Source organism: Scyliorhinus canicula, chromosome 8, assembly GCF_902713615.1.
Source record: "Scyliorhinus canicula chromosome 8, sScyCan1.1, whole genome shotgun sequence".
Taxonomy (NCBI): domain Eukaryota; kingdom Metazoa; phylum Chordata; class Chondrichthyes; order Carcharhiniformes; family Scyliorhinidae; genus Scyliorhinus; species Scyliorhinus canicula.
In genome coordinates this window covers 63808696-63826935 of record NC_052153.1, presented here as the reverse complement: position 1 = coordinate 63826935, position 18240 = coordinate 63808696, and the positions used below count along the sequence as shown (strand labels likewise).

The 18240-nt window shown below is 44.3% G+C and overlaps 1 protein-coding gene across 1 annotated transcript in view; it reads left to right on the top strand.

Moving 5' to 3' along the window:
* Positions 1-18240, top strand: part of LOC119970288 (low-density lipoprotein receptor-related protein 2-like) — a 118483-nt gene that overhangs the window by 86149 nt on the left and 14094 nt on the right. Inside the window, exons 47-52 of the mRNA XM_038804667.1 lie at positions 1123-1241; positions 1329-1468; positions 1966-2107; positions 7024-7173; positions 9619-9741; positions 16723-16845. Of these exons, the coding sequence (XP_038660595.1) occupies positions 1123-1241; positions 1329-1468; positions 1966-2107; positions 7024-7173; positions 9619-9741; positions 16723-16845 (797 nt within the window). The remainder of the gene's footprint in view (positions 1-1122; positions 1242-1328; positions 1469-1965; positions 2108-7023; positions 7174-9618; positions 9742-16722; positions 16846-18240) is intronic.

Genomic DNA, 18240 nt, shown 5'->3' with positions numbered 1-18240 from the left:
ATCCTGCAAACAAATGCAGCTACCCGGAACTCCGTGATGGTAGCTTTATTCTAGGGACAGATTTCAGCGTATTACGTTTTCTTAAGTGCAAAAGATTGTAGAAATGCAAGACAGGGAAAGAATGAACTGAAGCATCTACCCCCAAATATTTTGCTTCAAGAGATAATCCGACCACAAAAGTTGGAAGATGCAAGAGTAAGTAATTGATTTATAGGCCAAATGTACAGCATCACTTTGCAAAAGCAACTGTACTTTTATTAATTAAACCAAGTTATTGGTGTCCCATTTCACTGAAAAGCAATTGTGAAATGCCCCTGAAATTGGGAACTTGTAAAGCAGGAATTCTGTTACATGCCCCAATTATGTTTTACCCACTGCCGCATACCTCACTCAGTAACATCTCCCCACCTGACAAAGCGGCTTCTTTGAGCCTATATTTGGAACAATTGGCATGCTTAAAATTGTCTTGGTGTTCTAATTGGCAACCAGTGTGGGGAAACTCAGTTCATATTACATTTGTGTTGACTTGATATATGTTCTGTTGAGTTACCATACCAGTAGAAATGAACTAGTGGAGAAATAGAAGCAGAGGAGGTGGTGTGGGGGCAGTTCTTAGTGTCCCTGCAACCTCTTGAGCTGTTGCTGGTGTTGAGGGTGAGGAGATATTTTAGTAGTTTTTTTTGGCAGTCTAAGTTCTGTCAAAGTACCTATTTTTCTGTCTTGCGGAGGAGAGCCATCTAATGTGTGACTACTTAGCACATCCCTGTCATGAAGTATAACAAGAACATGGTTGACTCATAACTATATGAGCATTTGGGGATGAGCAACTGGCCTTTCCATTGACACCATGTCCCATGAATAAATAATGACCCACGATATCTGAAGTTATAGATAAGCTATGCAAAGTCTTCCGCAGTTCAATTTTCAATCTTGTAGTAATCTCAGACCTGATTTGTGAATAGATGGTAGGAATCTCAAATTGGGTGTGCTACCATTTTAGCATAACATGACTAGCCTTTTTGAAGAAAATGCTGTCCCATACAGCTGGGATCTCTAGGTGAAATAACAGTGATATTTCATGTTGTATTTGCTGAAGCTTGAATTTTTTAACCTCATTTAAAGGTATATTTATTGGTCAGACTGGGGTGAACCTGCAGTGATTGAAAAAGCTGGAATGAATGGTGTTGATCGCAAGCTCCTCGTGACCAAAAACATTGAATGGCCAAATGCCATTGCACTTGGTGAGTAGACTTGTGTAAAACCAGATTTATTTTTATTGTCAGTTTCTGCTTCTGCAACATGGTTTATTTGGTTCAATTTTCTCATAGATCTTGTGAACAAACGACTATATTGGGTTGACTCTAAGCTGCACACATTGTCAAGTGTGAATGTGGCTGGACAGGATAGAAGAACTGTGCTTTCCTCACATGAATTACTTGCTCATCCTTTTGGTGTATCAATATTTGAGGTAAGGTTTGCTATGATAAGTGTGAAGTTGTAAAAACATTCTAAAATGATTTTGACAAGAGTGACTGACACAAGTAATATGACAAGTAATATGAAAAGCTTTGAAAGATTCTTAGATTTTATGAAAACTCCAGAGCTTGTATTGGATCCATCTGATGTCTGCTCCTCATGCCCATCTACTTGCAGTCAAGGGGCAGATAGTCAATTTAAGATTGTTTCTGCAGCATAAGGAAGACTACAGCTTATGCTGTTCAGAACACCTAACCGCTGGTCAGTATTTTTGACCAATTACACTTTATTCATTATGCTATATTTGTACTAATTTCATGTATATTGTGTGTATGGTAAATATTTATAGAAAAGCAAAATACTGTGCCTGCTGCAAATCTGACCCAATACAACGCATGTGAAGTTACTTCCTCCCACGAGTTGGTAGATTTGTAACTAATATTGGCTTTCTTTTGTCTGGAATGAACTTTGGAAGTGGTCTTATTTCAGGATCATGTCTTCTGGACTGACTGGAAATATAACACTATCTATCGTGCTAATAAATACACTGGAGAGGATCTGATCACTTTAATCTCCAATCTTAAGGAAGTTCAGGACATCATTGTCGATCATGAGCTTGTACAGCCAGCAGGTAGGAAGTCTTATTTAATATCGATTAGCAAACCCTTTTTTACTTGTGGTGGTTTACTGTTTGGTCCCTATGGATCAATGACCTTTAAATCTATGCTATTTTATGATTTAGCTAAAAATGAAATTGGGCTGAAGTCCTTGATTGCCTTAATATCAATTTTGGGCCAGCATTTATTGCCCATCTCTAATTTTTCATTTAATGGAATGGCTTGTTCGAGCACAACAGTTAAGCACATTGCTGTGGGCCTGAGCCACATGTAGGCCAGACCAAGTAAGGATGGCAGATGGTTTATATGGCGATTGGCAATGGTTTCATGGTCACCATTAAAATTCCTGATTTTAAATATATATATATTTATTAATTCCAATTTCACCATCTGCCATGGTGGGTTTCTAACCCCAATCCACAGAGCATTACCCTGGGTCTCTGGATTATTAGTCCAGTGACAACACCATTATGTCTGGGGAGAACAATATCCGACAATGCAGATTTTCTAGTGCTACAAGGGGGGATTTAAACTAGATTGGCAGGGAGATGGGATCTTCAGCAGCAGGGAAGCAAATGAGGGGCTGAAAGGAGATGGAGTACTCTGCAGTGGCAAGCTGAATAGACATGATGGGCAGGGAGTGGGGAAAACCTGTTGGATTAAATTGCATCTATTTCGGTGCAAGTGGGCTGATGGGTAAGGCTGAACTAAGGGTATAGATAGGTACGTGCGACTGGGATATTGTAGCCATAACTGAAACATGGCTAAGAGAGGGAAAGGACTGGCAGCTTAATGTTCCAGGGTACAGGTGCTTGGAGGGGGGGTTGCATTTTTGATTTAAGAGGGGCATTACGGCAGTTGTCAGAGATTAAATAAGCGAGGGATCATCCAGTGAGACTTTATGGGTTGAACTAAGAAATAAGGGACTGGTGACATTATTGGGGTTGTACTATAGGCCCACCAATAATTAGAAGAACAAATATGCAGAGAAATTGGCGAGACTTGCAGGAGTAATAAGGTTGCCATAGTAGGGGATTTTAAATTTCCTAATATTGCCATAGTGGGAAGAGCTTAGATAAGATTGGCATTTAAGTCTTCAGGAAAATTTCCTCAGGCAGTATGTGTAGGGTCCAACTCTAACAAGGGCAAAACTTGACCTAGTTGTGGGAAATGGGCAGGGCAAGTGACTGAGGTGATGGTTTGGGACCACTTTGGGACAGTGACCATAGTTGTTAATTTTTAAATAGTTATGGAAAGGGACAGAACTGGTACAAGTTCTAAATTGGAGCAAGGCGAATGGAATTAGACAGATGCTTGCAAGGGTTGATTTGGAATAACTTGTTTGAGGGCAAAAGGAGGCCTGAGTTCAGGGTCTATATTCCTGTTTGGGTGAATGGCAAGGCTGGCAGGAGTAGGGAACTCTGGATGACAAAACCTATTGAGGTTTTGGGCAGGAAAAAGGAGGAGGCATGGCCCGGGCATAGCAGCTGGAATCGAGGATTCCCTGGAGGTGTACAGGGGATGCAAGTAGGAATGTGAAAAAGGGGCATTAGGTAGCTTTGGCCGAGAGGATTAAAGTGAATCAAAAGGGACTTTTCAAATATATTAAAGGAAAAAGAAAATAACTAGAGAGAATGGGCCCATCGAGGACTGTAGTGGACACGTGTGTGAAATCGCAGGAGATGGGCAAGGTTATCAATGAATATTTCTCCTGTTTGCTGTGAAGAAAGTCATGGTGACTTGGGAACCTGGGAAGGTTAGTGGTGATACATGAGGGACAGTTTGCATTACAGAAGAGGTGATGGGATGTATTATGTATGAAGGTGGATAAATCTGGCCATGACCAGGTATATCCAAGAACAGAGGCTGGAGAAGAAATTGTGGGAGCCCTGGCTGAGATATTTTCATTATTGTTAGCCACTGATGAGGTACCAGAAGACTGGAGGATAGCAAATGTTGTGCCCTTGAGAAGGGCTGCAAATAAAAACCTGGGAATTATAAATCTGTAAGCCTCAAATTTGTAGTGGCTAAGTTACTAGAGATGATTCTGAGGGGTAAGATGTACAGGCATTTGGAAAGACTGGGTTTGATTAGGAATAGTCAGCACAGCTTTGTGCATGGGAGATCATGTCTTAACTTTATAGTGACCAGGTAGGATTGTGGGCAAGGTGGTAGACATAGTCTATATGGACTTCAGTAAGGCCTTTGATGAAGTTCCACATGGTAGGCTGCTCTGGGAGGCTAAATCACTTTGACTCCAGGGAGAGCTGGAAAATTGGATATATAATTGGCTTGAAGGTGGGAAGCAGAGGGTAATGCTTGCCGGGCAAGGGACCTGTGACTAGTGGTATGTCTCTGGGGGCTGGGGGTCAGTGCTGGGGCCACTGCTGATGTTATCTAATCTAGATTTGGATAAGAATTTAAAAGGCATGATTAGACAGTGAAGGTTATCAAAAATTGCTGCAGGATCTTCATCAGCTGGGGAAGTGGGCTGAGAAATAGGAAGTGGGCTGAGAAATGGCAAATGGAGTTCAATACAGATAAGTGTGGGATGTTACGTTTTGGAAGGTCAAATCAAGGTAGGAGTTTCACGATGAATGGGAGGACCTTGGAGTATCGTGGAACAGAGGGACCTTGGAGTTCAGGTGCATGGTTCTCTAAAGGTCAAGTCACAAGTAGGTAGGGTAGTGAAGAATGCTTTCCGCATGCTTGCCTTCATCAGTCAGTGCATTTAAGTATAGAAGTTAGGATGTTATGCTGCAATTGTACAGGACATTGGTTAGTCTGCATCTGGAGTATTGTGGTGTTTGGTTCACTTGCTATAGGAAAGATGTTAAACTGGACAGTGTGTAAATCTCTTCTGCAAGGATGTTGCCAATACTCAAGGGACTAAGTTTAGGGAGAGATTGGACAGGCTTGCACTTTTTTTTTTCTTGAGTGCAGGAGGGATGATCTAGGAGATGCATAAGATAATGAGGCATGGATAGGGTGAATGCTCTCCGTCTTTTTTCCCAGGGTTGGGGAATCGAGAATCGAGAACCAGAGGGCATAGGTTGGGAAAGAATTAATGGGAACCTAAGGAGCAACTCTTTTACACAGGGTGGTATGTATGTGGAATGACCTGCTGGAGGAAGTGGTTGAGGCAAGGACATTGATGATATTGGACAGATACATGAATAGGAAAGGTTTAGAAGGATGTGGGGTTAGCTTAAATGGGCTTTTTGGTTGGCATGGACCAGTTTGGGCAGAAGGGCCTGTCTCTGCTGTAGATTCTGATACAAGATGATCTTTCAACAAGATGTGCTTAGATTGTGGTTTCTTTCTCATTTCACTTTAAGCTAGATGTGTTGTAATATGGGGTGGGATTCTTTGGACTAGTCTGTGGCAGGCCCCATTGTGAGTGAGAACAGAAAACTCTGCATTCCAGGCAGTACTCCACTAACCTTCAGCAGCTCTGGAAATCACAGCTGCGAATGAGAATGGAACATTATTGCCCATGTGTAAAGTGACAGTTTTAAGCATAATCTGGCAACATTTTGGGTTAAATTCTTGTTGCGGTTCATCAAATCCAGCAAAACTAAATTTAAATGTTGATCCCCAAACTTGGGCAGGAGAATTTAACAATGCACCCATTTATACCATGATGTGGAGATGCCGGCGTTGGACTGGGGTGAGCACAGTAAGAAGTCTTACAACACCAGGTTAAAGTCCAACAGGTTTGTTTCAAACACGAGCTTTCGGAGCACGGCTCCTTCTTCAGGTGATTCACCTGAAGAAGGAGCCGTGCTCCGAAAGCTCGTGTTTGAAACAAACCTGTTGGACTTTAACCTGGTGTTGTAAGACTTCTTACTGTGCCCATTTATACCACCCAGGTTTGCATTGGCAGCCACCGATATCTGACATAGCAATAGCCATTGGCCAGTAACAGTCTGTTAAAAGCAATACTTCATCTGACAACATGTAGAAATTCTACTTAATTGTGTTTGTGTTGGTTCTGTTGGTGCAATTAGTCCAGTGAAACAAATCACCGTTTTAAGCACAAATCCAGTTTCCCCAATATTTACACTAGTTTGAAGAAATTGTGATGGGGACTGACCCTGCATGAACCCTGGGTTAATTCATGTTCAATTTCTGCTAATTGCACTCAGTGGGCCATAAATGCTAGATTAAGCTGGTTCTTGGCACAAAAGACTATATTCAAAAACTTTTAAATGTGCTTCCCCCTCTTTCTGTACGCCGTCTCTGACTGCACATTATATTTTTAATCTACTGCGCACAGTATTTATAATTTATTCCACTAACTCCCTTGTTTACCCATACTAAATGATCATTTTAAACATATCAAATTTTCAAAAGATGCTTTAAACCAATGTAAATGGGCTATGTTTTATGGTCAATATTGCAGTGTGCAAATGAGCAGAACTGCTGTCCACAATGTAAACATTGTCACATTAAGCTATTTCTGCTGGTTATAAATTCTTTGCAGTTCCTTAGTCACCTGTACTTTCAGATTTGCATAACAACAGTGTGCATTGGAAATATTTGAAATATACTTGGAGGTAATTGCCATTGAGTTAGAGTAGAATTTAAGGTTTGATTTATTTAAAGGACCATTCAAACATCTTGCAATGCTAAAGCTAAATGTATTTTGGAGCACACTATTGATTTGGCCACAATAGGATGCATGAAAATTGAAAGGTGGTTTGGTTTAAACGGCATATTTTCTTTATTGGTTCTCAAGGCATGCTTTTGCTAGTCAGGTTGGTTTTGCCATACGCTGCTAGTAGCAGTAATCACACAGAGCGGGCAAATCTCTTATTGCGATATTTTGGGGTTTGGACTGTTGACTAAAAGTTTGAACTGTCATACATGAGGAGGATATTGGCTATCAACTTTTTTTGATTGCTTTTTATTGAAAACTTTCTTCTAGGCAAAGACTGGTGCAATGAAAATCTGAAGAATGGAGGATGTCAATATATGTGTCTTCCAGCTCCTCTGATCAACAGTTACACACCAAAATACACATGTGTATGTCCATCTGGAATGGAGTTGCAAAAGGATGGACAGCACTGCAGAGCAGGTACGAGAATGAAATGCAAAAGCATTGCAGGTGCCGAACTACAGAAATTTTGGATGTACTCATGGGTCAGGTAGCATTTAATGGGGCAAGTTACATTTTCTGTCACCTGCAACATTAGCTCCCTTTCTCTCTTTCCTCCACCCCCACATGCAGATGCACTCCCTCCCCTGACCCTATTGGAGGTGCAGAGCAGATAGCGCACTGGCTGTAAATAATAGCTAAACTTCGTAACTCCAACTGGCAGGCGAATGTACTTAATAGAGGCAGTTGGTAACTAATCTACTTAAATTTCAATTTGTAGATCCCTCCACTCCAAATTGGAGACCGCGTAAGGAGGAAGACTGACAATCAGACATGTAAAATGAGTAATTTCAATTTGGTGACTGAAATGGAGTTAAAAAGAAGCCAAATATAAAGTCTGAATGGTGATTAGCAAAATGGATTCCGTATGGCACAAAGCAGAGTTAGGTTTGAAAACTGGAAGTTGAGCTTGCATAGACCTTGGTTAGACTTATGAAGTACTGTGTATAGTTCTGGTCACAATTATGCAAAAATGGCACAATTCCAAGCATGATTTGGAGGTTGGGAACAAAGGCAGGTATTTAAATCAAATAGTTAAAAGTAGTTGAGGCGAATAGATTCCTTTAAGGGAAGCAAGACATGAGGGTGACAGCAACAAAATGCTGATGGGATTTAGATGAAGTAGGTGAGAAGAGATTTTTATGGAGCATAAACACAAAGTTGGGCTGAATGACCTGTCTTTTTGTGCTGTAAATCCAATGTATTGTCATCAACTTTCTCATGTCTCTCTCTCTCTCTCTCTCTCTCTCTCTCTTTCTCCCCACCCCCACACTTCGGCTGTTCAGCTCTGGCATTCAACTCCATTTGATCTCCAGGATTGCCTTTTCTTCCTGACCTTGCGCTGTTGCCACCTGCAGTTCCATTTCCAGTCCACTGGTGGCAGCATCCTGAAATTCTATTGTCCTATGCCCCATATGTTTCATTTCAATTTTCCTCTTCCATTGAGGAGGCTGTGGTATTATCACTGGACTAGTAATTCAGAGACCTAGAGTAATGCTCTGCAGACCTGGATTCGAATCCCAGTAAAAATCTGGAAGTAAAAGTCTACACGTGACCATGATTGTTGATTGTTGAAAAATTCCATCTGATTCAGTAATGCCCTTTAGGGACTGAAATCTGTTGCCTAGTCTGGCCAACATGTGATTCCAGATCCCCACAAAATATATGGTTGACTCTTAAATGCCCTCGGGTGGGCAATAATTGCAGGGCTAGCCATCGATGCCCACATCTGAGTGCATTTTAGAAAAATGCCTAATTGAATCGAAAGTGGCAAGACATTTGGTCAGTTCATAAGGCTGCCTTTTAAGTGAAACATAGTGAGCCTTCAACATAGTAAATCGGTATTTCAGGCATGTCTATCACATTGTTTAGGTTAAAGGTCCCCTAACTCTTCATCTTGAGCCTTTAAGATCCTGTTTAAACAGTCAAAAATTCAACTCCAAATCAGTTGGGAATGTTCAAATTTATATAAATTGGCACTTCGTGATGTTTCATGCTTTTCATGCCTTGACTCCTATGTACCACAACTTTGAGCCAAATATCAAACTTAGTCAAAAATTGGGAACGTTATTCATTTTTGCAAACAATTATGCTCTAGATTTAGTACAGTTTAAATATCTGAATGAGTTTTGCTTCACCCGTTTACATCCTTTCTGTAGTAGCAGGATGAGCTGAAGGGCTGATCACTGGCTGGAACAGACATATCCTGATAAATCATTAAAAGTCAGCTTCAGGAGAAAACAATTGCATGCAAAATTGTAGATTGTCGATTGCCTAGTCTTTAAAAGGAATTGGAGGATATTTCTTAATAAAGCAAATGCTTCTGCATTTGATCATCAGCAATTGGGTGTCGACCTAAAGATTGTAGTTTTGATTCTTGGTTTGTATTTATGGCCATGTTTAGTTTCAGTCCATAGCAGATGCTACAATTGAATTCAATGTAGCTCAGTTAGGTTTGGGAGGGAGAGGGGTAGGGAATAGATTCTGCTTGTGATCACCTGTTCTTGCTCTGCCTGTGGAAGGACTGGGTCAAGCCTGGTTGTAGCCCAGTAGTTTCTTTTCTGTAACACAAGCGGAGTTGACCTACCACACATTACCCAAGGAAGATTTTGACAGCAAGACAAAATTGAATACTAGTTGATTTCCAATTTGTTGCAATCTTTTGCAATTTCAATTTTGCATTGAAAACGTTTCTCTATTTACTACTTGTGGAATAAATAAATTGGACTAAGGGTGCAGCAGATGATTTTAATTGAATGTTTCATCTGAAAAGAACACATTCCTCAAGAAACTGCTCCTCCTTAGTGCGAATGTTAATTTTCAATCGATGCATATTTCTAACTATAAATATTTTGTTTTAACCAGTTAAAACTACCTGTGGAGTGATAGAGTTCAAGTGCAATGATGGGCAATGTATACCTAATAGGTGGCAATGTGATGGTGAAGCTGACTGCAGTGATGGATCAGATGAAAGTGAAGAAGTTTGCTGTAAGTGCTTGATTGTAGAGGGACTTGCCTATTGTAAGAACCAAATGAGATTTTGCTGCTTATGTGAACGTGGGAGTCTGTATGGATTAAGCAAGCTCCATGTGTAAAGTGTGTATTTGAACAAGGATAACTCCTTGGTTGTTTCCCCTTCCTGCACTTCAACATCTAACGTGCTTCCCTTCGCTATGTTGCTTGTGCTTCCTCCTCTTCTTTCTCTCTTCTCTCCTCCTCCCTCCCTCTTCATCCCCATCCCCAGCAACCAGTTCGGCCATATCCAGATGGTGGCATCTGTCTTAATTCCCTCTTTAAAACATATTCGGCCAAATTCCCTCTTTAAAACACATTCGGCCAAAGTTGTGATTACTGATCTAAAATGCTACAGCTTAGTTTTCCTTGATTGCCTAAAAGTGAGGGTCAGGGCTTTTGGGACAGTTACGGGGTGATCTGTTGTGACTTTCCAGCGTGGTCCCGATTGCAGAAGCACCGAATGCCTGCTATTGGTATATTTGTTGAGAATGGAGTGGTTGCTGCCTTTGGTGAGCAGGAAAGAAGGCTGCGTGCAGCTTTGTGCAGGTTACGTGCCCTGCATGTTGTGCCAACTGTCTTGTATGTATGTCCTTTTGGTGCCAAATCACCGTGGAGAGCTGCTTCCATTTTCAAGCTGCTATTGTCATGTGAGAGTACCTTTAAGAAATGGGTGTTTACTACTGCAGTGATGTCTGAGTAGGTGGAGCTGGGCTGTCTGTCAGCTTTTTACTTTCATTTTTGAGCAGGGTGTGTTTTAGTTTTGTTTTCAGTGTTGGAGCTGAAGCCAGACAGAGCAGGTGTACTGTTGATCTCTCTGGCATGAAAAGACTATCTCTTGGACTATCTCTTTATCATTTGGTGAATTCAAAATGATAAATGTTCTCAGTTAGTGAATATCAACCTAACGTGCTTCTGGTAAAAGGTGTTTTAAGTCTTATGGATGTTAAAAGGAAAGCTTAAAGGATTACTTGGTGTTGTATTCTTTGGGAGTTGTATTTGAATTAATGATTGCTAAGATGTTCAGTGTTTTAAAAAAGGTTAACTTGATTTCATAGCATGAACATTGTTTTGCTTTTAAAAAATACTTGTCCATTTCTGCTGTACCACACATGTAGAGTGGGCTGTGTGCTTCCCATACCACAATCTATTAAAAGTTGTGGGTCAGGTGAACTCATGATACACTTTAGGGTTCTCTAAACCCTGGTCCATAATGCTATGCAGATAAATCATTTTCATAAGAGACTGAGATGGCCAGAGACACGGACACAAACAGTACATCTTCTGGCCAGGATCTCATAACTGAATCTGCTGGAGAGAGCTGCTCAGGAGAGCCCAGGACAGGACAAAGCAGTGCTAGTGTTCGGTCTGTACAGAGCTCCAGGGTGTCTGATTATCAGTCTACGAAGAAGAAAGTTAACTTGGGTGGTTTGGTTTTGTCAATTGTGCAAATGCAAAGCCCATGTGCTATAAGTAGGGATGTACTGGCAAATAAGAAATTTCAGATTTTGGAAGAGGTGAGAGGTGCAACATTCAATTTTTTTGAGGTAGAGACCCCAGAGTTAGTTGTTAACTTGCAGCTGGCTCCCAAATGAGAAAATCTGCTATACCTGTTCTGTGATAGCTCATTAAAAATACACTAAAATGGGTTCGTATCCCACTCCTAACAGTAGTAAAAATACACTAAAATCAAACACAGCTGACAGCACTCAGGAGAAGCAAGTCCCAGGAGAATCCAGTCCTGAATAAAAGAAACATTTTATTGCTATTGCCCTTCACGACCATCCTGTGAGATTGGATTTTCTGTTAGCACTAAGATGAAGACTGCACAAAGGAGCTGGCTGAAGTCTGCACCTGAGATGTGCACCCTAAAAGAGGCTTTTCACAGTAACTTCATTTGAAGCCTACTTGTGACAAGTGATTTTCATTCAGATGTGCATTGGGGCCTGCAAAGCTGATTGGAGTGAGATTGAAGACCAAGCAGGCTCCCCTTTTGCTATCCATATAAGTGACCAGGGTGTGGGTTGTGAAGGTCAGTCAGCTGGCATAAGTGGGTCCTGGAAAAGTTTGGAAAACACTGCTGTACAATGCTAATATTGGGCATGATTTAATAATTTCCACTGGCACCCCCAGTGTGGATCTGGGCATGTCGGTTAAATAGCTAGAAAGGTCAAAAGTGAGATTCACGCCAGGTGTGCTTGCTGTCTAACTGGCATGCTCCTGATGGAGAGATCTCCATCACTCCCAAAATATGGTGAGCATATTTGCATCCATTCCCATCTTGTTTGTAAGATTTAAAAACTAGATTGTGATTACCTTCTGGGAATTAACCAGCTCCCCAGCATGAATTCACACTGGTGTCTTTAGTCTGTTTAAAATAATAAAGCTGGCATAATGGCCGAGGGAAACGGGAGGTGAGTAGCTATTTCCATTTTTCCAGCATGCAGCTCAAGGGCACTGAAACTATTGCCCCAGTGCTCAGGGGTGCAGTTGGGAGGGCGGATGAGGTGTTGGACCTGTTGGGCAGGGACTGAAGCATTCAAGGTCGGGATCTCTCCTTGGGGGGGGGGGGGTGCTTTTCTGAGGCCTTCAAGCCATATTTAAATATTGTGGATACCCATAACTGGGACAACTGTAGCTGCAGCCTGTCTGTCCAACAAAAAATTCCAGGAAACCTTGAAACCTGAACTCTCGAAGCGTTCGGCACCGCTGCCTCAAAAGGCAGACAGCACCCCTCGCACCCAGGCTTTGCCCTCTTCCAGACCCTTCCATCAGGCAGAAGATGCAGAAGTCTGAAGATGTGCACATCCAGACATAGGAACAGCTGCTTCCTTGCAGTTACTAGACCCTTGAACAACTTTCTTGGACTGATCTGTTCCCTGTAAGAACACTATTCACGGCGCCCAATGCTGCTCTTGTTTGGCCTTGTGCACTGTAACCAATCGTTATTTGTTGATGCACCACTGTCCATGTACTCTGATGATTATTCTTTTGACTACTGTGTACGTTCCCTTGGCTGCAGAAAAATACTTTTCACTGTACTTCGGTCCACGTACCGATCAGAACAGAGCCCTGTTCTTAGTTATATGCTTATGGTCACTTTTTGACTGAGCAGCCTTGAGCTTCACAGCTGGGCACTTCAGTGACTTCTCGTAGGAACATGTGCATTGTCTCAGACTATGATCATTGTATTTTAATCAAACCTTGAAACCTGAACTCCAGGACGCGTTCAGCACCATTTCTAACAATCAAAACACTTGTGGGCTTCAGCACTGGAGATACCTCGTGGCCATTGGGGGACTGTGGATCAGGGGAGGGCACCTAAGCATGGTCTCCTAAAGTTCCCATGTGGGGTGTAGGGGCTCCTGATGTGGCTAGTTGGAATGTGGAGAGAGGTTCTCCAGCACAGCTGGCTGGATGGGACATTTGGGGGATTTGAGGGTCCTGGGGGGAAGCCCTGATTGTCAGGGCTCTCCTCTAATTCCTTGCAGATATAACAATATGGCTGATTTATGTCTGTCCGAGGTTGAGATGTCATGTATCCCAGGGCTGTAGGATTTTCTGCCATCACTAGGATGCACCAGATCCAGGGGAAATTTGATGGCACACATGACACCTTGCATGCATCAGGGAGTGCCCTTCATTAACACCAGGGTTCTACTCCCTGAACGTTGAACCTGGTATGTGACAAGCATGTCCAATCGTGCACATGTCCCTGGGAGCAGCTACATCCTGGGACACTTGGATCCTTGGCATCTTCACCCCAGGATGACTGGCTCCTGTGGATGGGTACCTGCTGAGGTCCTGGCAGTTGATGCCAAGAAAGGAGTCTAATGTGCCTAGAGCACCATTGGGGCCCTCCTCCATACATGCTTATCATTGGAAAAGGCCTCGTCTGTTCTCTTGCCACCTTTACCACTCTCTCCTAGGATCTGTATAACATCACCCCAGGGTGATGGGCCTGTCGCCAGGTCATTATACAAGGCAGGAGAGTGGTGGTAACTTGCTTGAGGTAAGCTCTGGTGCTCAAGTCGGACTCCTTTGCTGACAGCGCACTCTCGCCCATCCTCATTGAGCATTGTCGACATTGGGGATGTTTGATCTCTGACCACTGTCTTGAGGGATGGGAGAAACTGAGGGCAATGGTTTCAGGAAGGCCCCCTCTGAAGATGAGACTTGTGCCTTAAGTGTAATGTTTTAATAATGTACATTTGCATTGGACATTTCCATTTTTCCTAGCAGTGATTTTCCCCTGTCCCAACCAGTGCCCACTTGTGATCCTCGTTTTACTAGATCTTTCTTGGTCTACTGCATCTAGGTGTGTTGATGGGATACACGGAGGTGGAGGCAGCCTGTTGCTTTCTGTGCCCTGTGGTCTTTGATGCCCTTGGCAGAAGTCCTCTGGGGGAAATAGAAGACACTGGCCAACTTACTGCTGTCACAGGCTTTGTGCCACCCTGTTCTAGTATCACCTTGGTTGCAGACCCTGGGTTGACCTCTAGTGATTCCCCCTCCTGACGTACCTATATGGCCTTGGGATGGAGGAGCAGCTGGTCATTTGGCTCTGCCAATCCTGGTGCCTACCCATCTGCACCATAGAGTTGAAGCTCCTCAGGAACTGGTCCATGCTCTGTAGTGCCTCAGCAATGTCCCCTTGCATACGGGACATGTTCTTCAATGACTGGGACATGATCTATAAGCCCTGACTTGGGCAATACACGGTGTTACCTTCGCTAACCTTCCAGACTTTCCACTCTGGTTGCCACTCCAAGCAGTATTGGCCTATGTCATGCACAGTTGGCATCTGCTGTGTCCGTAGACTTTAGGACTCCAATTGGCTCTGTACGCACTCACTGGAATGTCGCTGACATCCCCTCCTGAATCTCACGGCCCTGTCCTAGCATCTTCAGCTCTAGGATAACCCTGTTCAGAGGCTCTGCATCTGACTGGGACCCAGCTGAGTCCTGGGACCCAACAGTCCTCCTGACTGCTGACTCCCCTGGATGTTCCTGCCTCCACCTGATGTGCATCAGCAACTATGGGGCTCTAACAGATTGTGCCCCAGAAGCCTGTCCACTCGTGTCATCCACTGAGGTGTATCCCTCTGTACTGGTGGAAGGTTTGGGTGATAGCTGTTACACATCGATGGTGGTCTCCTTGGAGAGCTCCTCTGTGCGGTCTTTTGCGTTTGGGGGGGGGGTGGATTGATTCCAGATGGCCTGACCCCATTGGGTGGGGGTCCTGTGAACGTGGCTAGTGAGAAGGACCACTTTGTCTGACGTGAACAACTCACGACAGTTCCCCACCTCTACGTCACTGTCAGTGACCGCTGTCCATCAACCCTGCTATTTCCAGAGCCCATTCCTCATAGGGGGTGAGAACTCTGATCTCTGGTACAACCCCCCCCCCTCCCCCAATCGTAGCCCATAATAAGCAGAAACAGGCCAGCCTCTCCAGGGACAAAGAGGGCTTTGAGCCACATGCTTGATGGGGGTCTATGGAAGGTGGCATGTGGGCAGCACAACTGGACATAGAAGGGATTGTGCTGGTGGGTGTGGGGGATTCTAGGGAACGAGCAGTTGGATTGGTTGTGGGGTGGGTGGGAGGTGTCTGCCAGTGATTTTTGTGGGATGGGGATTGTCATAATCCATTGATGTATATAATGAGATGCAGACAGGCAGTGATTGACACATAGGATGACCAGTAAGCATACAACACAGTACAGCCAATCACCAGACAGGACACTATCACTATAAAGCCAGAGGGCACTAGGTTTCCCGCTCTCTCGGGACCCAGCTACTGAGACAGTCAGAGTCCACGAGCTAGCAAGTGCAAACACCATGTGGTAGCTAGCAAGTCTGGTCAGGCTACTACAAGGTCACCAGTCAGATCAGTATAGTGTCGACCTACAGCTGAATATGTGCAGCAGTTCTATAGTTGAATAAAACTTGTTGGATCTTCTCCAGTGTTAGACGTCTGTTTCTAACTTCCCTGCATCGAGTGCAGTCCACATCGAACCAACCGAACACATCAGGGATAACTTGCCCTTGCAGCTCAATGCTGGAGGCCTTGGGTTGTCTTTCGACACTGGTCCTCCTGGCTGCAGCATCTGGCTCCAAGGCGGTATTGGTGATCCTCCAACCCTCCGGGGAGCAGGAAGCCTCGTCCAGCATCCAGTGTTGAAGCCTGGCCAGGCTGGTGTCCCCAAAGCAAGGGTCAGGTTTACATGCTGCCATGTTTGCGTTGACTGACTGGTGTGAGTGGTGAGGGAGTGTTTAAAAGCTGTTACCCCCCCCCCCCCCCCCCCCCAAGCTGGTGAGGGAGTGTTTAAAAGCTGTTACCCCCCCCCCCCCCCCCCAAGCAGTGAGACACTGAGGTTCATGTCTAGTGAATCAGGTGGTGATGCAGCCAGTAATGGTGATGATCATGGTGCTCATTTCCAGCACTAAATACAGATTACGATCATGCCAATGTGGCTGTCGCGAAATCCACTGCCAATTGGCACAATTTTTCTGTTAAATTGCAGCCATCATCTGCAGTTGTAGCCGTAACACAATATTTCCTTGCACTTAACAACGAACCACAGATCTGCAATTTTGAGATGTTTTAAATGAGGGGTGAGAATGAATTGAGACCTGGCATTGGATGTTTTCTGAACCTGCTGACTAGTTTGTTACTGCAGAAACTATAAATGTGGAGTGGGAAATAGGTCAAAGGACAACTGGGATTGGGATGAATAAATGGGAGCAAATGGATGTGAAAAATTCAAAGCTTGTACAATACTTTAGGTAGGAAAGAATGGGATCAATGCTGACTTTCAAGAATAGCATCATACCGACGAATTGTTTTTTCATTTTGTCTGAATTTCCTTTAATTGTTTGTCCATTAGTCAATCAGGCCTAACCTGTCGGCAAGTAAGCTGATCACTTTTAACTGAGACTTGGTTACTCATTTCAGACCCGAGAATCTGCCCCATTGGTGAAGTTAAATGTGGCTCTGGATCTCTCCAGTGTATTCCAGATTCTTGGAAATGCAATGGAGTACGGGACTGCGATGATGGTGGTGATGAAGAAAACTGTGGTAAGTTTAGCAGGAAATGACCCAAGAGATCTCATCTCTCCCGCTCTCGCTCTCGCTCTCGCTCTCGCTCTCTCTCTCTCTCTCTCTCTCTCTCTCTCTCTCCTGCTGGCTCTTGTGTTCCCTTCAACTCGCCCCCACCCACTCTTTCAAAGTTCCAGGTTGCAACAAAGATGTATTCCTTGAGTGATTTTTCTTTGTCAAAATGGCTTCCCACTTCAACCACCCCGGCTGCCCATCCCCATTGTCTTTTTTTTTAATAAACAATTTTATTGAGGTAGTTTTTGGCTTTATAAACAGTTACAGACATCATCAGAAAGGAAGCAGAAAAGGCAAAAATGTGCAAACATCCACGTACTTTCAATACTTCCACCGTAACCTATTGCACAAGCCCGCTCCCCTCCCACCGGTACTACCCGCCATATTTTCCCTCCTACTCTACTCTTACCCCCCCCCCCCCCACCCCCCTGCTGACGCTCACTCTCCTGCAAAGAAGTCAATAAATGGTTGCCACCTCCGGGTGAACCCCTGCACAGAACCCCTCAAGGCGAACTTAATTTTTTCCATCCCCAGGAAACTCGACATGTCCGCAAGCCACCACTCAGTCTTCGGGGGCTTTGAGTCCCTCCACGCCAATAATATTCGTCGCCGGGCTATCAGGGAAGCAAAGGCCAACACATCGGCCTCTTTCTCCCCCTGGACGCCCAAGTCTTCCGAAACCCCAAAAATTGCCACCCCTGAGCTCATCACCACCCTTGTTTTTAGCACCTGGGACATGACCCCTGCAAATCCCTCCCAGTACCCCCTCAGCTCAGGGCATGCCCAAAACATGTGAACATGGTTCGCTGGTCCTCCCGCGCACCTAGCGCATTTGTCCTCTATCCCGAAAAATTTGCTCATCCGAGCCACTGTCCTATGGGCCCGGTGAACGACCTTAAATTGGATCAGCCCGAGCCTAGCACATGTCGCGGTTGAGTTTACCCTACTCAGGGCCTCTGCCCACAGCCCATCCTCCATTTCCCCGCCTATCTCCTCCTCCCATTTAAGTTTCAGTTCCTCTGTCTGGGACCCTTCCTCCCTCATGAGCACCTTATAAATACCCGAGACTCTACCCTCCCCTTCATCCCTCCCAGAGACTATTCTGTCTAGGATCCCCATTGGCGGGAGGCGCGGGAAAGATGGGACCTGTCTACGAACAAAGTCCCGCAACTGTAGGTATCTAAAATCATTTCCCCTTACCAATCTGCCTAACCTGCACATCTTTGGACTGTGGGAGGAAACCAGTGCACCTGGGGGAAACCCACGCAAACACTGGGAGAAAGTGGAAACTCCGCACACAGTGACCCAAGCGGGAATCGAACCTGGGACCCTGGAGCTGTGAAGCAGCTACTAGCTCTG